At 47.3% G+C, this 23,432-nt stretch overlaps 1 protein-coding gene across 1 annotated transcript in view; it reads right to left on the reverse strand.

The window, feature by feature from the left end:
* Positions 1-14,336, reverse strand: part of LOC138511190 (killer cell lectin-like receptor subfamily B member 1B allele A) — a 78,715-nt gene extending 64,379 nt beyond the window's left edge. The window contains exons 1-2 of the mRNA XM_069626701.1: positions 14,157-14,336; positions 2,427-2,519 (exon numbers count right to left, since the gene is read on the reverse strand). Coding sequence (XP_069482802.1) covers positions 2,427-2,519; positions 14,157-14,241 — 178 coding nt within the window. The 5' untranslated portion in view covers positions 14,242-14,336. The remainder of the gene's footprint in view (positions 1-2,426; positions 2,520-14,156) is intronic.
* Positions 14,337-23,432: the final 9,096 nt, after the last annotated feature.

The following is a 23,432-nucleotide window of genomic DNA, read 5'->3' on the forward strand; positions in this document are numbered from 1 at the left end:
AAAATGGTGCCAGCCTCCCTAATCCAGGGATAACCGATTGGAACATTTCTTGTTTTTGAGGTTTTTTGTGGTTTTTGTGATGTACCCAGCAGCCTTCCTTTGTCCCGTCCACCTGGGCAGGTGCCAGGGCATTCTAGCCCTCTCTCACCTACGGGCTGGTGTTGAGCTCCCCTCTCATCCCCCTGTTCCATCCATCTTGCACGTGTTCTTTCCTTCCTCGCTACCCATCCCCACTACCCTCTGGCCTAGTTCAAGGCTAACCTCGTTTCACATCGACACCCCTTCATGCTGGACGGGTTCTGGAATCCCCTGACTGCTAATCCACCATCTACTCCCGGCTGGTTACTGGCGCACCTCGCTTCCCAACGCCTTTGTATGGCTCCTTATGTACCAGTATACTCCTGTCCCATTGGTTAATGGGACCCACCCCCCTCAGCTTCTTTTTCCATTTGGGCAGCTCCCAGAAATTAGGTTTCCGCTATCATGTCTCCTATGTAAACTTTTTATTCAAAGCACATTCTGCTAAGGGAGTTCCAAAACATTTGGAAAAGAAAATACAAAGGCAGAGGCTGCATGATACTTAGAATACAACTAGATAATGAGAATAATAGTCATTAGCACCCTGGGCGGGGGAGGGGCAGTCAATCCAGTGGCTAGGAACACGGGCTTGAACTGCCGGCATAAGCCCACTTTCCAAGCTGTCTGACGGCCAGCTCCCCTGCCGCCATCTTCCCCCGACCCTCCATTCCCGTTTTAATTTGTTCTTTATTAACCCCCCACTTGCCTTATTTCGGCTGCGACGGGCCTAGCTGCCACAGCCACACCTTCATATCAGCTTCCCACGGGCACCATGGAAAGGGAAGGGGGGCTCCGTACGGAGCACCCCTTCCCTTTCCATGGTGGCCATGTTGGTAAAGGATTTTCCTTCCTACAACAGGACACGCCTGGCATCCCGATGTAGAAGGAAAATCCTTTTTTTTTAACACCCCGGGTTGCCGCTTTGGTAACCCGGGGTGCTAATGGCCTTATGTACCCGTTCCATGGGCAACACCGGGGGGGGGGGGGGGGGGGTAACGGCCCTCGGCCCTTGGAATGGGTACATAACGCCACATTTCTGGGCTGGGACTAGAGGCAGGCACCTACTACTTAATGCCTTTAGTATTTCAAGCTTTGAGAGACGATTCCATGGAAAACTGTCTTTGGCATCTTCTGAATTTACAAATGACCTACACATGAAACGTGGTGGCGGTGGACTCACTCCCACTCTCAGTGTGCCGCCATATAACGAGTTAGACTGATAACTGCAGGATAGACCCCCAAAATGTGCCTGAAAGTTCTCCCCTGACTTCATTTCCATCCAAAATGTGGGGGAATTATTACCGGTGGGTTTCCACTAAAATTGATGAAACAGCAATGGACTCGCAAGGGACTCATGAGTGGGGACTAATAATACTACCTTAGCGCTATTCAGAATTGCGAGGATTTACCGTCCACGGGAGTGGTGGCAGCGGTAACTGATTATGGCACGTCTACCACTGTTCATTCCGTCATACATGCAATGAGGGTCAATGTGCTGAGGGAAATCTTGAGGTAATGATCACTCATGGCGGTTCAGGCGGCTTCAGATGAGTACCGGGTTCTTCACGCAGGACACTGGAGCCACAGGTGAGGTAAGTGACTTCTTTACTGAAGGTTAAGTAACAGGTCTTTAAGCCACAAGTCTCAGGTGAGAACAATAGGTTGAGGGAACAGAGAGACATGCACCGGCACCCCCTCACACAGCAGCTGGCAGAAGTGGAACACTCACAGGGAAACACACGTCCACATTCCACAGGCATTAAGGCAGCTCACATGCTCACAGCATACCATGAGGGAAAGAAGCACATCTCAACATACACCTCACTGCCCTCTCTTCTCTATTGAGTTGACTGTGTAGGTCTACTTTTGCCCAGTATGGGCCAATGTTTGTCTTGATCTCTGTTCCCTATACTCTGGCCGACTTTTAGCAACATTATATAAACTACTAGAACACTCCACAATGCTGAAAAACCCACGTCTTTAAGGATTAAAAATGTCTTTGAATAGCAAAAGTAAGGATGCTATGCAATTTCAAAAGTGGTTACTCTTGTAGAAGAGGATGGGATGAGTGATGGAGAAATAACATGTCATGTTTGAGGTTGTTACAGAAGCCAAGAGGACGCTACCACCTATGCATACCTTAATCTACATTGCTGTAGGAGCAGGGTTCACTATCCCACTCCTTGACCCTCCCTCATGATGGACCTTAGTCGCAATATATTTAGATCCACCAATGGCCTATCCCACCAGCTCCCAATCCCACCCGCAGCTCCATATATAATCTTTGTAAACTACTCCTGTAAAACTCCCAAAAACATTGTTAAAAAAGCAAAGGCGAGCATACTTACAGAGAACCCCGAGGCCGATGCTGGTGGCCAGCAGCAGGAGGCAGAGGATTCCCAGGAGAGCGGTGGAGTACACCCAGAGTGAGGATCCTGCAGCTTCAGAGGGCAAAGATTAGAGATGAAATGAAACCCATTCCTGCCATGGACTCCATCCTCCCTCCCTGCAGGATCTCAGATGAAAGAGTGTATTTTAAACATGACGTCGCACTGCGCTGCGCCTGTGGGGGGTCAGAAAGCAGCATCTGGAACATGTCCTGTCATGGGGTACCTAACCGCCTTTACCTCTTGATGATCAAGCTTCAAATGAACAAATCATAAAGTTACTGCTGCTATTATTTTATAGTCGCTATATGAGGGCGGAGAGCTTTCAGGATCCACCATAGAAAGGATGTGGTCAGTAAATATTAATTCCATTCCTATTGGAATTTACTCCCAGGCGATTCTTCCACTTTCTCAGGGGTGGGGAGAGGTTACCCTCAAACTGTTTGTTCATTGTAGTTTACTGGGAACAGTCCTCTACTCACAGATCATTGTTATTAATGATAATAATAATTTTATTAATGTGATACAGTTTATAAATACACTTTTCACATATAATACAAAAAAGGAACAGTTAAATAAACATCATATCATTCAAAGAATTTTCATAAACAAATTATTTTCATAAAATTAATTCATCATCTCATAAAAAAGTCATAACCTCAAAAGGTTAATTAAATTATTAGCAAATCACCTCATTGTGCATATTTCTAAGCACAAAGTTAACTGACCAAGTCACTTAATAAATAAGAGGGAAATAAAAGAATAAAAATGGAGTCCAGATAATAGTTCTAATACAGATCTACCCAATTACATTCAAATGGAAATCCCTAGGAGGCTCTATATAACCAACCAGACATTATACATTGCAATTAAGAGCTTAATATTTGTTGTATTAATACTATACCACCAAAAGATTGTCTCTGCTATGTATTCTTTATTATGTACCTGTCTCCCATACTGAACGTTATAGGTTCTAGTCCCGGGCTCAAAAGGCTGCAGCACCAGGGCCGTAAGGGCCTTACAATGGAGAGCCATAAACATGGCTTTCCCCCTCCCCCTATCCAGGGTAAGATTTGTACTATGAGGTAGTTGTTTCCAATCACCTGCTAGAGGAACAAAGTGCGAAAAATACAAGTACCAGAATCCTTAGAGACATTTTGTCAATTAACCTGCAACACCTGAAAAGGAAATGAAGACACGCCTGAAACGGTAAAGAAATATAGCCTCCCTGAAGATTGATGGAGTCATGGAAACGATAGTTTGGAGGAGAAGTCAGGTCAGGAAAACTTGACTGGCAACAGAGTGCGCGCCTTGTCACTAATTCTTAACCAAGGTTCTAGACATGTTTGGGCATCTAGTCAGTACATGTTTTCCTGTCTCAGTGATTTCTTTGTTCCTACATAATCGACAATACCGTTCTGCAATTGGCAGCTGATTAGCTATTCCAGTGGTTGCCAAAACCGGTAGATGGTTAATCCTGGTTAATAGTATAAAGGGTCTTAATCTGATGGCAGGACATAGATTTAAGTATTTCTGTGGTTTTTTTAAAGGTGTATAGCATATACATCACAGAATGGTAGTTCTTTAAATCTTCAAGGTGGGCATAGTTTTCAAGCCAATCCCATAGCTCGACTTTTTTAGATATGGCAAACTTTGCTGTTCGAGAAAACCCCCCTGATCGTGTAGTCCAACATATCTGATTGAGATAGTTTTCCATGTTATTCTTTAAGAGAGAATTTCTGGATTCCTTCAAAGTTTCCTGTTACAGAGATGCCAAGAGCTGATTGTCCGGAGTGTTCAACATATTCAGGTATAATTCCGCCCTTTTCTTTAATACTAAAGATTTTTAATGGCCATAGGTATGCAGGTAGGAAGGCCTAAGATCTTTTTCAAATATTTGCCTTCATCTACCGGCAACCATTTGAGATCAATCGGCTGTAGGGCTTTAAGACCATAAGTGATGATTGGATCAAGGACCTGTTGATATAGTAGACGGGCAGCCCAAATGGTGAAACCACCGTGACTGATGGTAAAGCTGTGGACCAAAGCAGCAATTTGGGCAGCTCTGATTGTTCTGGCTTGTTTACATTGAATGTAATCCCCCTTAGTTTCAATTTCAATTCCCCCAAATATTTGTAATTTGGAGTATAAAGGATCTCGGAGTCCTGGACCTGTAGTCTGGTACGGGCGATCTTTTTACATGAAAATACCATCAGTTGAGTTTTCTCTAAGTTAATCATAAGGCCATTTCTTTTCGCATACCGCCATAGTGCTTCAGCTGATCTAGGCAAACCGCTGAAAGTATGGTCCAGGATGACCAAGTCATCCACATAGGCGAGAACAGGACAGTGTTCTGCTCCAATTAATTGGGGGCAGTTGTGTACCTCACAAGCCGCCTCCGGAAGATCATAAACAAAAAGGTTATATAATATTGGCGCCGTGACACAGCCCTGTTTGACGCCTCTATTCTGCTCAATTTGGGAATCGAGTTTAAGGGATACTCTATTGTTTTGATGTAGATGTCTCAGGTAATACAGTAGGCCTTGAGGGCAGCCTATTGACTCTAGTTTCGACCACAGTATTTCTCTGCGAACTACCCCAAAGGCCGCTTTAAAATCAACATAGAGAGCATATAAGGCGGGATTGCCACTTTTACTGCCATTAGTACGTAGGCTTTCCAGAATAACCAGATTGGGTATGGGTGAATAGCCATGTCTGAATCCACTTTGAAGGCGATTAAACAACCCTTCATTGTCAGCCCATACCTGGAGTTCATCTAATAGCATAATAATCTGTAGTTACCCGGTTCAGTTTTGTCACGCTTCTTGAACACTGGTATTAATGTAGCCCTCTGCCAAGAGTTAGGTATTCTGCCTTCGGTCAGGATTTTTTTGAACTGAATCTTCAATAGCTCTGCCCAAAATTCCGGGTTGCTCTTTAATGCTATGTTAGCGAGGCCATTAGGATCCGGCGCTCGATCATTGTAGTTTACTGGGAACAGTCCTCTACACACAGATCATTGTTGTTTACTGGGAATAGTCCTCTACTCACAGATCATTGTAGTTTATTGGGAACAGTCCTCTACTCACAGATCATTGTAGTTTACAGGGAACAGTCCTCTACTCACAGATCATTGTTGTTTACTGGGAACAGTCCTCTACTCACAAATCATTGTTGTTTACTGGGAACAGTCCTCTACTCACAGATCATTGAAGTTTACTGGGAACAGTCCTCTACTCACATATCATAGTTGTTTACTGGGAACAGTCCTCTACTCACAGATCATAGTTGTTTACTGGGAACAGTCCTCTATTCGCAGATCATTGTTGTTTACTGGGAACAGTCCTCTACTCACAGATCATTGTTGTTTACTGGGAACAGCCCTATACTCACAGGTCATTGAAGTTTACTGGGAATTTACTGGGAACAGTCCTCTACTCACAGATCATTGTTGTTTACTGGGAACAGTCCTCTACTCACAGTTCATTGAAGTTTACTGGGAACAGTCCTCTACTCACAGATCATTGTAGTTTACTGGGAACAGTCCTCTACTCACAGATCATTGAAGTTTACTGGGAACAGTCCTCTACTCACAGATCATTGTTGTTTACTGGGAACAGTCCTCTACTCACAGATCATTGAAGTTTACTGGGAACAGTCCTCTACTCACAGATCATAGTTGTTTACTGGGAACAGTCCTCTACTGACAGATCATTGTTGTTTACTGGGAACAGTCCTCTACTCACAGATCATTGTTGTTTACTGGGAACAGACCTCTACTCACAGATCATTGAAGCTTACTGGGAACAGTCCTCTACTCACAATTCATTGAAGTTTACTGGGAACAGTCCTCTACTCGCAGATTATTGTAGTTCACTGGCAACAGTCCTCTACTCCAATTCATTGAAGTTTACTAGGAACGGTCCTCTACTCACATATCATTGTTGTTTACTGGGAACAGTCATCTACTCACATATCATTGTTGTCCAAGAACCAATCCAGAGTTTATGGGGAATAGGAAGTCCAAAGAACAAATGCAGATTTCAGGGGGAATAGGAAGTCCAAAGAACCACACAAGAGTTCAGGGGGAATAGGAAGTCCAAGAACCACACCTGAGTTCAGGGGGAATCGGAATTCCAAGAACCACACCAGAGTTCAGGGGGAATAGGAAGTCCAAGAACCACATCAGAGTTCAGGGGGAATAGGAAGTCCAAGAAACACACCAGAGTTCAGGGGGAATATGAAGTCCAAGAACCACACCAGAGTTCAGGGGGAATAGGAAGTCTATGTTGATTGTGAACGTTGACTGAATAAGATGAATTAGTATTCTTTTTTTAAATGTGTCTTATATTTCTGAAAGGTTTTTTCAACCCATAGACAATACAAAGATAGCTTAATTCTGGAACAATTATTTGAGATTAGCAAGTGTAAAGAAATGAAGCTGTGCCCTGTGTAAAATGAAAGATTGAACTGGCTTGGTTTGAAGGTAGACACAATGCCAACGATTCTCAAAACATCCTTTGGTGTAAGTGATGACCCCAAAAAAGATTCCCTTTATTCACAAAGGGCATCTGAATTGTGCTCATCATATACGCTCCCATTCACAGGGCCTATCTCACCTCCTTGCAACACTGCGAATATCAAGGTGCGTTTACATGCATTTTAAAGCAACCCCCCACCCTCCGAATTCATACATTGTATACGCTTAACAATGCACAGAAAGACGCACAGAGCGTCATTACAAGTTTGGCGGTAATTCAGCAGTAAATACCACCATTTTCCACCAGAATCGTTTCCCCTTACTGCTACTTTGTCGTGTGGTCACAGGATTGCGAGTTGTGGAAGATTGTTTGCCCATGGACTGAGATGAGTGGGTGCTGGAAGATAGAACACACTCACAGACACTGCGTGCAAACCCCATTTTATCCAGGCCATAGCACTCCATGGGGATTTTGGGGGAATCACTGCGAGCGGTAATTCCACCAATGTTTGACCCCAAAGTAGAGGGTTTAACTCCATCTTGATGCTGGTGCTGGAGTTAAACCCTCCACTTCAATGTCAAACTGGGAATTCGGAGGTGAGGAAAACTACCTTTTGGAGGAATACATTTGTATAATTGGTGACTGGTTTTAGGAGTTGCATGTCACTCTCAGACCCCACTAGATTTCAGCAACTGAGAAACATTGCATTTCATGTTAATACAAGTGCATGAGAGGTTATGAAATATTAATCACATGCAATACCGCCCCCATGACATTCCATGCACCTAAGATCTGGGACACGTGATGCGGAGTATGCTCGTCCTTTTTGCATAGACTTGCATAATAGCCTGGCAATTAAGGGGTTGAAAGCACAGATTTCCATAGAAGCACCAGAATGCGGACCACCTCACCCCTACACACAGTCTGCTGCTAGTTCTGCACTTCCGTGCCGCCTGGCAATAATGAGGTTTCATTGGAGGGCTGCACTGGGGGCCACAGCTAACATTCTCTGAGGTCCTGAGCCAGCTCCTGGATGTCCTCTTGGCCCGTCCTGCCATCTCCCGCCTCCACACTATCCAGGCTGACATTAACACCGCCCATGCCAGCCGCTTGACTTTGCTGTCTTCCCTAACGTGTTTCGCGTACTGGACTAGCCTCATATTTCCGTGCACCCCCACTCCCAGGCAAGGGGATCTAGTCTTTCATGAACTGGAAACAACAGCACACCCGCAAATTCCACATGACATGCTGCCCTGTGCATCACATATTACGGTGCCCGCTACCTCACCGGGTTAGATCCCCCTTTTCATGATCTTTTACAAAAATGATCTGTTTCATTAGATCTCTGTTGGATCCAGTTTGTTCAACATTTTTGACGCTAGAGCCACTACAGAATATGAGTTATAAGAAATTCTTTAAGGGGGCTTACCTGTAGCTAGCCCCTCTCAATCAAATAGCATTTTGGGGTCAAGGATATTTATCATAGTGAAGATAGTGCATTACCCACCACCCCTTCAGGTATCACATCTCCATGCATGCGTGCACAAGCATCTACCATCTCCTTCCCCCTTTTCCAAGCCCTGGTGAATTTGCAGGAGGAGACCAGAAGCCTTTGCGGACCTATTACTGAAGCTGATTGGGACTGAATGGGGGGTTAGAGTGGTCCATTGCTCACAGCCCGTCCAACCTTCCTGGGGTTGGTAATAAGGTAGAAGCCTTTGGACGTGTTACTCTGGCCCCTGCAGCTTATGGCATTACACCAGAAGGGAGGGATGGTTGCCTACACGACCCTCAGTATCCTCATCATTAGTGGCTTTCTGATCTTATCCCGAGAAGGAAGACAAAGTGGCTCCAGGGTGTCAAGTACACCTAGATCATGCAGGGCATCTGTGCCCGCTTCCTCCTCTGCACTCCTACCCACATGCGCATCCAGACCATACAGGGCAACTGTGCCCGCTTCCACCTCTGCACTCCTATCCACACGTGCACCGTGACCATGCAGGGCAACTGTGCCCGCTTCCTCCTCTGCACTCCTACACACACGCGCACCCAGACCATACAGGGCAACATTGCCCGCTTCCTCCTCTGCACTCCTACCCACACGCGCACCCAGCCCATACAGGGCAACTGTGCCCGCTTCCTCCTCTGTGCTTCTACCCACACACGCACCCAGACCATACAGGGCAACTGTGCCTGCTTCCTCCTCTGCGCTTCTACCCACACGCGCACCCAGACCATACAGGGCAACTGTGCTCGCTTCCTCCTCGGCATTCCTACCCACACGCGCACCCATACCATACAGGGCAGCTGTGCCCATGTAAAAGCAAGGAAATATCGAGGCCGAGTACCACAAAAGGAAATACACCAAACACGGGCTATAAAGATTCACAGATCTTTAATACTGCGGAGTTACAAAGAAACACAGATCTGATACAGATAGCTATCTGGCTCTCGACACCCCGCAATGAGTACCAGCCCGTCAGAGTGAGGAGGGAGAGGTGCTAGACGTCTAAACATTTGCATTATTTATACATATCCTCCAATATTGTCCAGCCCCTCTACAGGTTAATAATCTGCGGTCTAGAGTTTGTGTCGAGTTCACATATAGCTCATACAATAATATGCACATGGATTACATAGGTTTGTGTTTCCAACAAGTTACAATGACAAAGTGTATTCCTGGATTTAACAGTGAGCCTTAGTACATATCCCTTCACAATGTAATTCTGCCAGTGTCCACGCTCGACATTTATTTTGTATTGTCCTAGATGTGTATTCGTGGATGAGGCTTGTTAGTTCAGACAATCCTTAGACCACAAGTCAAACTCGGTGCAAGGTCGCATTACCTAGTCTAAACAGTCGGCCCTCGGACAGTCTAACCATTAACAAGATTCAAAGGTCGGGAAGGCTCGGTTACAAGTTAGAAACTTAGTCGATCTAAAATCGTTTTCTTCGCAGAGCGACTAGGCTTAGGCCAATATACATCAGAAGGAGGTACAATATTATTTCCAGTTTAACACCCGCTTCCTCCTCTGCATTGCTACCCACACGCGCACCCAGGCCATATAGGGCAACTGTGCCCGCTTCCTCCTCTGCATTGCTACCCACACGCGCACCCAGACCATACAGGGCAACTGTGCCCGCTTCCTCCTCTGCATTGCTACCCACACACGCACCCAGACCATGCAGGCCAACTGTGCCCGCTTCCTCCTCTGCACTCCTACCCACACGCCGACCCAGACCATACGGGGCAACTGTGCCCGCTTCCTCCTCTGCATTGCTACCCACTAGCGCAGCCTCCACAGGATCCTGGTGGCTCAGCACCTCATGCACGACTGGCAGTGGGGTTATAATAGGGGGAGCTACAGGAAAGGGGGGTAGGAAGTGGGTGGGTACCCCGGCAGACGGCTTCTAGCAGGATATGGGGCCACGTGGCTTGGCACGGGTGGGAGTGGCAAGTGCAGCAGTGATTGTACGGCTTGTAAAGGAGCAGCCAGCTGTGGCAAATGCAAAGATACCGCTGTTGCTGGTAGCTGCAGTGGGGGGGGGCAGGTCTGTTAATTATGGAGACATTGCCCGTCCTCAGTCTCTCAGTGTTTGGTCTGGTGACAGCATCCTGCCTCCTCTGGCCCGCTCTGGTCCTAGCAGCATCACTGTCATGTGATGAGCGACAGCTGTTGGAATTCGGGTGTCACACAGTTAATGGCTATGCATGATTGCTTCTGGGTGTACCTGGCTTTCATGTCATCTGGAGGCCTCTTAGTCTGTTATCCAAGCTTTAGTCCGCGTGGCCACTGTCTGGCTTTCCAGCTGTGTCACTTGCTCCCCATATATTCTGTGGGCTATAACATTCTACTCAACCTGACAGTTCATGACTGGCGCTAGCCAAGCCATGCTGCAGGCGTGCGTCGCTATCAAGTGATGCCTGTCTTTTGGCAATTGGTCACCTTGCGTGTCACCGCCAAACACATGCACCCAGAGCAGCACTCAGGACTTCGGGACCTCTGACCTACACCCATCAAGCACAGGTTTCAAATCTGCTTCTCCCGCTATCCGGTCAACGAGCACCAACACCCTCTTATTTTACAGGATCACGTGCAGCCTGGTGCCCAAAATGACATACAAGACCCCTTTTCATTACCTAACATTAAAGAGGGGTCACGTTCAACTACATGATCCCACCACTGCCTCCAGTGACGCTTAATAATGTAATTTTGTATATTTAAATAGTGCGCCTCTTTCGTTTCAATCGTTTGCCCCCTTACTTTAATGTTACCTTTGTAAATCACTTATTTTCTTATGTATCTTTTGGTTTCTGTTTGTTTTGTCCCTGGTACATATCCTAATGTTTTTACACCATTATAAACGGGCTCCTCGTCTGTGTGCTATTGTACAGGCACCCTTCGTCCGGCGCCTGTAAATGTGTTGTGAGTCATTTCTGATCGAAATTGACATCCCTGTTGTTCAAAGAAATGCACCCAAATATGGTACGTGCGCGCAGGCGACCACCAACGTTTACACTAACGTGTTGCGTATCACCTGCACGTCATTTTCAATACTTACAAAGAAGGGTGTAATCGTGAAGACTAAATGCAGGCGAAATCCCATTTACTCTTTTTACTCCCTGCTTTGTGAGACATGAAACACTGCCTGCAAGTTAGGCTTTCCAGGGGGCGTTTTATAATGGATTCATGTGGAGTACACCTCTTATACACCCGGTGTAAATGCAAGACGTATTCCACAAGAGTCCTTTGCTTTTACACCTGCATAAAAATCTCATGCAGGCGTAAAACCAGGTGCTCTTCCAAGATGGAGGAGCAAAGCATAAATGCAACCTTATATTTGCGGCCCTCCTCCTGTGAAGAAAATGCTGGGGAAAGTGAATGTGAGTAGTATGACTATTGAGCCACTGTTATTGGGCAATGGTAGTTGTCGTCTCCTAACAAAGAAACTAATGGAGTGAGGGCAGAGAGACACAGGAGCTACTGAAACCAACGAATAGACAACTGATGAGAATATCGTCACATAACATAAAGGAACATCTTGTCTGGTCAAACTGGAAGTACCAAAGGGCACCCATTACAAGGGTGCGCTTTGGGTGCTTAGAGGTGGGTGAGGTGCAAAGTCAGAGATCAGGGGGCACCCATTACAAGGGTGTGCTTTGGGTGCTTAGAGTTGGTTGAGGTGCAAAGTGATAGATCAGGGGGCACCCATTACAAGGGTGCGCTTTGGGTGCTTAGAGGTGGGTGAGGTGCAAAGACAGAGATCAGGGGGCACCCATTACAAGGGTGCGCTTTGGGTGCTTAGAGGTGGGTGAGGTGCACAGTCAGAGATCAGGGGGCACCGATTAAAAGGGTGCGCTTTGGGTGCTTGGAGGTGGTTGAGGTGCAAAGTGATAGATCAGGGGGCACCCATTAAAAGGGTGCGCTTTGGGTGCTTAGAGGTGGGTGAGGTGCAAAGTCAGAGATCAGGGGGCACCCATTAAAAGGGTGCGCTTTGGGTGCTTAGAGGTGGGTGAGGTGCAAAGTGATAGATCAGGGGGCACCGATTAAAAGGGTGCGCTTTGGGTGCTTGGAGGTGGTTGAGGTGCAAAGTGATAGATCAGGGGGCACCCATTAAAAGAGTGCGCTTTGGGTGCTTAGAGGTGGGTGAGGTGCAAAGTCAGAGATCAGGGGGCACCCATTAAAAGGGTGCGCTTTGGGCGCTTAGAGGTGGGTGAGGTGCAAAGTGATAGATCAGGGGGCACCCATTACAAGGGTGCACTTTGGGTGCTTAGAGGTGGGTGAGGTGCAAAGTGATAGATCAGGGGGCACCCATTACAAGGGTGCACTTTGGGTGCTTAGAGTTGGGTGAGGTGCAAAGTGATAGATCAGGGCGCACCCATTACAAGGTGCGCTTTGGGTGCTTAGAGTTGGGTGAGGTGCAAAGTCAGAGATCAGGCTGGGAATTTGAAATCAAATACCCCATGTGTCAGGCTGGCCATGAGGATTTAGTACATTTCTTATTCTTTGGGCCAGCATATTGTGGCCTAAGGAAAAAGTGTCTGCTACCACCCTTCACTATTTGCTGAATGCAGCCTGGCCAACCACATCCTGGAATGTTTCTCTTATATAGAATAAGAAAAGTTTTGCGAACACGAGAAAGGGGGCAAAGACTACATGTAATTGCAAGAAGCAATGGTGAAACCAGAGGAGCCAATTTTGTACACCCTATGATTGTCTGTTCATTTGGACCTATTTAATGTTACATCTGTATTATGCGTGCAACTCCACAAATACCACTTGTACTTTTTAGGCTGGAGAAAAAGGTTGTGTAATATCTTGGACAGCCTTTTTCCCCGTTTTTCCTTTTAATAGTATGGTATTGTGATATGGAAGTGATATCGTAATGACTGAATAATTGTTTTATGTCTAATATTTTACAATTGCTTGTGTCTAATGGCTATGTCCAACATAAAGAACCTACTTTCTTATTTACTAATCCACTGTGCAAATGTGTCCCCTCCTCCACCTCATATCGTGTGCTTTTGAAAAGCCGTTTTTTTAAAAAAATCTTACATTTCTTTTCTCTTGCCAACATTAAATGAAAATCCCGCCGATGTATTTATTTATTTATATAGCGCACCAAACCCGGAGGTATCTAGGCGCTTATGCTTAAGAAATGTGTTACAGTGGCGCGTACGGTTCCAGGACAGAATGAACAAGAAGAGGTTACCTCATACAGTGCAGTGCGGTGAAGGAGGTAACTGGAATACAGTTACAGGCAGGAAACAAACAGAAGGGAATTACATAACAAGAGTGGAATAGAGCTGCGGTGGCCACAAAGGCACGATTGAAACCGATTTGCCAGAACCTTCCATCTACTGAGCCAGGATTGGAAGGAAGGCAGGAGAGTGGTCCTGGGGCGCATTCTACATAGGTGGGCGGCAAAGGAAACCCCCCACCCCCCAGGCGAGGTTATCAAAGATAAAACAGTAACTAGCGAAGCAGCCAACAGCAACCCACAGCCCTGTCCACGTGACCAGTCAACCTCTCCAGACTCTGTTTGGGTAAACAGGGAACAGTGCATTGGCTCATCCAATCAGAAATGAAAACATTTACTTTTTGTTTTTTATCAAAGCTAGAGACCACGAAGGCTAGGCAGGGCATGGCATGTCAGTATTGGACATCTGCTCCCAGAAGATGGAAGGTGCTGTGTAGAAGGGTCCTACCTGGTGCGGTCTTTGCCCGTGTACCCCTCTGGGCACCTGCATTGGGCGGGAATTTCAGATCGGCATATGTGACCTCCCCGTCCATCCTAGCTCCAGTACCGAATGAGCTGGGCTGGGGGCAGACGGGTGCAGTGTGAGCAGTGGACGAGACAATGCAACTTCCTCCTCCTGCATGCAGGACTTCCTGAGTCCCTGGCAACCCTGTGCCACTATCAAGACCACAAGAACTAGGAAGTGGCCAGTGTCTCTGCTTAAGAAGCACATCGCAGAGGTGAATAATCGGATGGGTGTTTTCCATATGAGAAACAATTCTGATGGGCGTTGAAACCCATGAGAAACGAGTGATCTGCACAGGCATAGCACACTGGGAAGATTGCCTGCAGGGACCCCCAGGGTTGGTTCATTAAGGTGGGCAATTAGGAAAGGTAAATGGGTGAACACTTGTGATGCTAAGTCCCACCCATCCTCCTGTCTGTTGTGGATCAAACAGTCTCTCTGGTCAATGGAGCTCTCTGTGGTTCCTGATTAAAGTGGCACATCTCCCTTGAAGCTGCAGTGAGACTAGACTCTCTGGCTTCTGTAAACCACATTCTCCTACCTTATGAATGGGGTCCCCCTGCGGGGGTGGCCTACTGTAAACATGCTGTCCCAGACAAGACAGCTTACTTTCATAGATACTGAGGGTGGGAGCCAGCTTCACGTTGACATAGTTACATATGACCGATTGTTAGGGTTTCCTGTCTCCTTTGTTATACTCTGCAGCCATGCCCCATGTGGTTTGAATTACCCTTTAATTGGTATGTGAATCACTGCCACCAGCTGCAGGGCAAACAAAAGAGCAGGACGGATCCATGGAGCCTTTGATAGTTAATCAGACTGTCCATGGCAGGGGGAAGGTTGGTCCTCCCCCCTTTTGGAGAGAACATAGTGTACTCCTGGCTGTCATAGCGCAACTAAAAATGACAGGGTGGACTGTGCCTGTAGGCTGCGTCCACCCAGAGTACACAGATCTATGCGTTTGTCATGGTGTGAGCATTGGAAAATGTGTGTGGATTAGCCCCACACATTTTCCTGAGGTTGGTCTACCATCATTCCATGTAATTAAACATTTCAAAAAGGCACAGGCTAGCGCACACCCACCGTGCGGATGGCTGAATTCCTCACACTGTTACCGGCATCCGAAATCCCAGTGTTACCAGTACATTTCGGGTGCCGGTAACAGTGGTACGTTCCCATTCCATGGAATGGGCTTGCCCCTATTACCAGCACTGGTAGTAGCAGTGCCAGGGATAGGGGTAATTCTTTGACGGTAGGGGCCTGTATTCTCTGCAGGTCAGGCCTACTGGTAGTTCACTGCCCCTAGCTGCAAACTCAGAGTATGCCAGTCCGGGAAGGAAAAATGCCAGATCCGATATCACCAGCTGTTTTACCTGCAGGGATGTTGCTAGGTCTAGGAAAGATCCAGGGCTATGCTAGTGTCGGGACGGTTAGGACTCGGGCCAGCTAGCCTTTTGGTAGTAGCCCCTGAGCTTCAATCCGGGGCTACAACCAAAAGACCCGGGGCTATAGCACCCCGAGCCTACCCAAAGAAATGCCTCTGTTGATCTGCATTTTTCCCAGACGGGCATACTCATAATGACCCCACATGGCCCTCATTATGAGTCTGCCAGTAACCCGCCGGAGTTACTAGCGGGTGACCAGCAGACTCACCTTACCTTTACGGGTGCCCAATATGCCAGTGCTAATGGCATATTATGGGTGCAGGCAACGGCACTGGTAGTAGAGGTGCCGTTGATAGAGGCAAATCTTTGACGGTAGGGGCCTGAACTCCTGGCAGGTCAGGCTTGGCGTAGTTCACTGCCCCTACCGGCAAACTCAGAGTATGCCGGTCCAGGAAAAATGCCAGACTTGGTATTGCCACCCGCTTTACCGGCATTATTCCCAGACGGGCATACTCATAATGACTCCCATATAACCAAAATGCTTGCTTTCCAATCTGCCATCTTGTAAATGTGGAATTTTGAACATATATTTCATTAGAACTGGCAGCTACACTGTAGTACAGGAGCCAATGATATGTTTTAAGCTGAACTTGGTTTAGAGTGTTTTTATAAATTGTACTGTATTATGTTAGTATATAGATGCTTTTGTTTTGGGAACCATATTCTACAATTAAATATGCAGATTCAGATTGATAAAGCACATTTTAGGTGGCCACTGGGCATGGGCGAACTGGATCCAGCAAAACTTAAATCTCCCAAATGTTGATAAGTTTGGCCATATTCAGGTTTTTGCACCTCACCGGAAGTGGCAGTAAAACAAGGCTCAAGCAGACTCCCAGCTAGAAAAGAATGTACAGAAGGGGTGACCAGACCAGAACAGCTCAGAACCAAGACATAGCATCAGCTGTGGGGCTAATTACACGCAGCTGTTCTGTTTGGCGATTGGCCCACACAAGAGCAAAGTTGAACTCTTCATGTACATGTGTGTGTAACGCCTGCTGCAGAGAAAGCACCAGGTTTCAAAGATTGCACCTGAAGAATTAATGTTTGTGATTGATTCGACCTCCTGCAGAACAGAGCCCCGGATTCCAACAAGCGATATATCCGGCGTTATTTCTTCTGTAGAGGAAGTGTTTGGACCATGGCATTCACATGGACCTTTACATGAGAAATAGTCAAGAATACCTGGGAGGGGTTCCAGATGTATGTGCTGACCTCTGCACAGCACACTGGGGGATAGCACCTGTGCTACTGGCCACGGAGCTCTCTACCCATAGCCGCCATTGAGCTTCCATCCTAAACAGGCAGGGTAAAGCTGGAGACTCATAACTCGACAATGGTTCTATACAGAGGTTTCTGTGCTACACTCAACGCCCAGCAGAACCCTCCCGTAATCTGGCCACAGAGCTCTCTGCCCATAACGGCTATTGAGGGTAAAGCTGGAGACTCATTAGACGCGTGAGGTCATAACTCGAGAAGGGCTCTATATAGGTTGTTTCTGGATTTCTTGTGGGTGCCTTGCTTTACTCCTATAAATCTAAGCGCGCTTCCTAGTATTCTTTGTTGCATGATGTCTTTAGCTCTCAGTATGGAATGCGGCTGGGAAGACTCAGACTTCCAACCCCTGTAGGTGATGAAATGAGTATCACTGAGTTTAGAAATAATCCCTAATGTTGCACTAAAAGAGTTCAATGTGTGGTTTACGCGCAGCATAGGCACACATGGATCTGTTACTTGGTGCAAACACACGTCGGTCTTTCTGAACTCATGTGTGCTTATTTCATGGACTTCAGAGGGGTACATGTCTGAGTCCTCCCTGCCCACATTCCAACCTGTAATGTACAAGATGCATGCACCTGTCTGCAGAACATTCCAACCTGGGATGCGCAGGTTGCATGCACATGTCTGCAGCACATTCCAAACTGTGATGCACAGGTTGCATACACATGTCTGCAGCACATTCCAACCTGTAATGTACAAGATGCATGCATAGATGTACAGGTTGCATGCACATGTCTGCAGCACATTCCAACCTGTGATGCACAGGATGCATGCACATGTCTGCAGCACATTCCAACCTGTAATGTACAAGATGCATGCACATGTCTGCAGCACATTGCAACCTGTAATGTACAAGATGCATGCACATGTCTGCAGCACATTCCAACCTGTAATGTACAAGATGCATGCACATGTCTGCAGCACATTCCAACTTGAGATGTACAGGTTGCATTCCACATGTCTGCAACACACCCCAACCTGGGATGCACAGGATGCATGCACATGTCTGCAGCACATTCCACCCTGAGATCCACAGGTTGCATGCACATTTCTGCAGCACACCCCAACCTAGGATGCACAGGATGCATGCACATGTCTGCAGCACATTCCACCCTGAGATCCACAGGTTGCATGTACATGTCTGCAGCACACCCCAACCTGGGATGCACAGGATGCAAGCACATGTCTGCAGCACATTCCAACCTATGATGCACAGGATGCAAGCACATGTCTGCAGCACATTCAAACCTGTGATGCACAGGATGCAGGCACATGTCTGCAGCACATTCAAACCTGTGATGTACATGATGCATGCAGATGTATGCAGCATATTCCACCCCGAGATGAACAGGTTGCATGCACATGTCTGCAGCACCCCGGATTCCTACAAGCGATATATCCGGTGCTATTTCTTCTGTAGAGAAAGTGTTTGGACCATGGCATTCACATGGACCTTTACATGAGAAATAGTCAAGAATATCTGGGAGGGGTTCCAGATATGTGTGCTGCCCTCTGCACAGCACACTGGGGGATAGCACCTGTGCTACTGGCCACAGAGCTCTCTACCCATAGCCGCCATTGAGCTTCAATCCTAAACAGGCAGGGTAAAGCTGGAGACTCATAACTCGACAATGGTTCTATACAGAGGTTTCTGTGCTACACTCAACGCCCAGCAGAACCCTCCCGTAATCTGGCCACAGAGCTCTCTGCCCATAACGGCTTTGAGGGTAAAGCTGGAGACTCATTAGACGCGTGAGGTCATAACTCGAGAAGGGCTCTATATAGGTTGTTTCTGGATTTCTTGTGGGTGCCTTGCTTTACTCGTATAAATCTAAGCGTGCTTCCTATTATTCTTTGTTGCATGATGTCTGTAGCTCTCAGTATGGAATGCGGCTGGGAAGACTCAGACTTCCAACCCCTGTAGGTGATGAAATGAGTATCACTGAGTTTAGAAATAATCCCTAATGTTGCACTAAAAGAGTTCAATGTGTGGTTTACGCGCAGCATAGGCACACATGGATCTGTTACTTGGTGCAAACACAGGTCGGTCTTTCTGAACTCATGTGTGCTTATTTCATGGACTTCAGAGGGGTACATGTCTGAGTCCTCCCTACTCACATTCCAACCTGTGATGTACAAGATGCATGCATAGATGTACAGGTTGCATGCACGTGTCTGCAGCACACCCCAACCTGGGATGCACAGGATGCATGCACATGTCTGCAGCACATTCCAACCTATGATGCACAGGATGCAAGCACATGTCTGCAGCACATTCCAACCTGTGATGCACAGGATGCAAGCACATGTCTGCAGCACATTCCAACCTGTGATGCACAGGATGCAGGCACATGTCTGCAGCACATTCAAACCTGTGATGTACATGATGCATGCAGATGTATGCAGCATATTCCACCCTGAGATGAACAGGTTGCATGCCCATGTCTGCAGCACATTCCAACCTATGATGCACAGGATGCAAGCACAGGTCTGCAGCACATACCAACCTGTGATGCACAGGATGCAGGCACATGTCTGCAGCACATTCAAACCTGTGATGTACATGATGCATGCAGATGTATGCAGCATATTCCACCCTGAGATGAACAGGTTGCATGCACATGTCTGCAGCATACCCCAACCTGGGATATACAGGTTGCATGCACATGTCTGCAGCACATTTCAACCTGTGATGCACAGGTTGCATACACATGTCTGCAGCACACTCCAACCTGGGTTGCACAGGTTACATGCACATGTCTGCAGCACATTCCAATCTGGGATGAACAGAATGCATGCACATGTCTGCAGCACATTTCAACCTGGGATGTACAGGTTGCATGCACATGTCTGCAGCACATTTCAACCTGGGATGCACAGGATGCATGCACCTGTCTGCAGCACATTCAAACCTGTGATGCGCATGCACCTGTCTGCAGCACACCCCAACCTGGGATGCACAGGATGCATGCACCTGTCTGCAGCTAACCCCAACCTGGGATGCACAGGATGCATGCACATGTCTGCAGCACACCCCAACCTGGGATGCACAGGATGCATGCACGTGTGCAGCACATTCCAACCTGGGATGCACAGGTTGCAAGCATATGTCTGCAGCTCTTTCCAAAATGGGATGTACAGGTTGCATGCACATGTCTGCAGCACATTCCAACATGGGATGCACAGGATGCATGCACCTGTCTGCAGCACATTCCAACCTGTGATGTACAGGTTGCATGCACAGGTCTGCAGCACATTTCAACCTGTGATGTACAGGTTGCATGCACATGTCTGGAGCAAATTCCAAACTGGGATGCACAGGATGCAAGCACATGTCTGCAGCACATATGAACCTGTGATGCACAGGATGCATTCACCTGTCTGCAGCACATTCCAACCTGTGATGTACAGGTTGCATGCACATGCCTGCAGCACATGCCAACCTGTGATGTACAGGTTGCATGCACATGTCTGCAGCACATTCCAAACTGGGATGCACAGGATGCAAGCACAAGTCTGCAGCACATTTCAACCTGTGATGCACAGGATGCATGCACATGTCTGCAGCACATTCCAACCTGTAATGTACAAGAGGCATGCACATGTCTGCAGCACATTCCAACTTGTGATGTACAGGTTGCATTCCACATGTCTGCAGCGCATTCCAACCTGTGATGTACAGGTTGCATTCCACATGTCTGCAGCGCATTCCAAACTGGGATGCACGGGATGCATGCACATGTCTGCAGCACCCCGGATTCCTACAAGCGATATATCCGGTGCTATTTCTTCTGTAGAGGAAGTGTTTGGACCATGGCATTCACATGGACCTTTACATGAGAAATAGTCAAGAATACCTGGGAGGGGTTCCAGATGTGTGTGCTGCCCTCTGCACAGCACACTGGGGGATAGCACCTGTGCTACTGGCCACAGAGCTCTCTACCCATAGCCGCCATTGAGCTTCAATCCTAAACAGGCAGGGTAAAGCTGGAGACTCATAACTCGACAATGGTTCTATACAGAGGTTTCTGTGCTACACTCAACGCCCAGCAGAACCCTCCCGTAATCTGGCCACAGAGGTCTCTGCCCATAACGGCTATTGAGGGTAAAGCTGGAGACTCATTAGACGCGTGAGGTCATAACTCGAGAAGGGCTCTATATAGGTTGTTTCTGGATTTCTTGTGGGTGCCTTGCTTTACTCGTATAAATCTAAGCGTGCTTCCTATTATTCTTTGTTGCATGATGTCTGTAGCTCTCAGTATGGAATGCGGCTGGGAAGACTCAGACTTCCAACCCCTGTAGGTGATGAAATGAGTATCACTGAGTTTAGAAATAATCCCTAATGTTGCACTAAAAGAGTTCAATGTGTGGTTTACGCGCAGCATAGGCACACATGGATCTGTTACTTGGTGCAAACACAGGTCGGTCTTTCTGAACTCATGTGTGCTTATTTCATGGACTTCAGAGGGGTACATGTCTGAGTCCTCCCTGCCCACATTCCAACCTGTGATGTACAAGATGCATGCACCTGTCTGCAGAACATTCCAACCTGGGATGCGCAGGTTGCATGCACATGTCTGCAGCACATTCCAAACTGTGATGCACAGGTTGCATACACATGTCTGCAGCACATTCCAACCTGTAATATACAAGATGCATGCACATGTCTGCAGCACATTCCAACCTGTGATGTACAAGATGCATGCATAGATGTACAGGTTGCATGCACATGTCTGCAGCACATTCCAACCTGTAATGTACAAGATGCATGTACATGTCTGCAGCACATTCCAACCTGTGATGCGCAGGATGCATGCACATGTCTGCAGCACATTCCAACCTGTAATGTACAAGATGCATGCACATGTCTGCAGCACATTGCAACCTGTAATGTACAAGATGCATGCACATGTCTGCAGCACATTCCAACTTGAGATGTACAGGTTGCATTCCACATGTCTGCAGCACACCCCAACCTGGGATGCACAGGATGCATGCACATGTCTGCAGCACATTCCACCCTGAGATCCACAGGTTGCATGCACATTTCTGCAGCACACCCCAACCTGGGATGCACAGGATGCATGCACATGTCTGCAGCACATTCCACCCTGAGATCCACAGGTTGCATGCACATGTCTGCAGCACACCCCAACCTGGGATGCACAGGATGCATGCACATGTCTGCAGCACATTCCACCCTGAGATCCACAGGATGCAAGCACATGTCTGCAGCACATTCCAACCTATGATGCACAGGATGTAAGCACATGTCTGCAGCACATTCAAACCTGGGATGCACAGGTTGCAAGCACATGTCTGCAGCTCTTTGCAAAATGGGATGTACAGGTTGCATGCACATGTCTGCAGCACATTCCAAACTGTGATGCACAGGTTGCATACACATGTCTGCAGCACATTCCAACCTGTAATATACAAGATGCATGCACATGTCTGCAGCACATTCCAACCTGTGATGTACAAGATGCATGCATAGATGTACAGGTTGCATGCACATGTCTGCAGCACATTCCAACCTGTAATGTACAAGATGCATGCACATGTCTGCAGCACATTCCAACCTGTGATGCGCAGGATGCATGCACATGTCTGCAGCACATTCCAACCTGTAATGTACAAGATGCATGCACATGTCTGCAGCATATTGCAACCTGTAATGTACAAGATGCATGCACATGTCTGCAGCACATTCCAACCTGTAATGTACAAGATGCATGCACATGTCTGCAGCACATTCCAACTTGAGATGTACAGGTTGCATTCCACATGTCTGCAGCACACCCCAACCTGGGATGCACAGGATGCATGCACATGTCTGCAGCACATTCCACCCTGAGATCCACAGGTTGCATGCACATTTCTGCAGCACACCCCAACCTGGGATGCACAGGATGCATGCACATGTCTGCAGCACATTCCACCCTGAGATCCACAGGTTGCATGCACATGTCTGCAGCACACCCCAACCTGGGATGCACAGGATGCAGGCACATGTCTGCAGCACGTTCAAACCTGTGATGTACATGATGCATGCAGATGTATGCAGCATATTCCACCCTGAGATGAACAGGTTGCATGCACATGTCTGAGGCACATTCCAACCTGTGATGCACAGGATGCAGGCACATGTCTGCAGCACATTCAAACCTGTGATGTACATGATGCATGCAGATGTATGCAGCATATTCCACCCTGAGATGCACAGGTTGCATGCACATGTCTGCAGCACATTCCAACCTATGATGTACAGGTTGCATGCACATGTCTGCAGCACATTCCAACCTGTGATGCACAGGATGCAAGCACATGTCTGCAGCACATTCCAACCTATGATGCACAGGATGCAAGCACATGTCTGCAGCACATTCCAGCCTGTGATGCACAGGATGCAGGCACATGTCTGCAGCACATTCAAACCTGTGATGTACATGATGCATGCAGATGTATGCAGCATATTCCACCCTGAGATGAA

This window comes from Ambystoma mexicanum, chromosome 6p, assembly GCF_040938575.1.
Source record: "Ambystoma mexicanum isolate Mex_15411 chromosome 6p, UKY_AmexF1_1, whole genome shotgun sequence".
NCBI classification, from domain to species: domain Eukaryota; kingdom Metazoa; phylum Chordata; class Amphibia; order Caudata; family Ambystomatidae; genus Ambystoma; species Ambystoma mexicanum.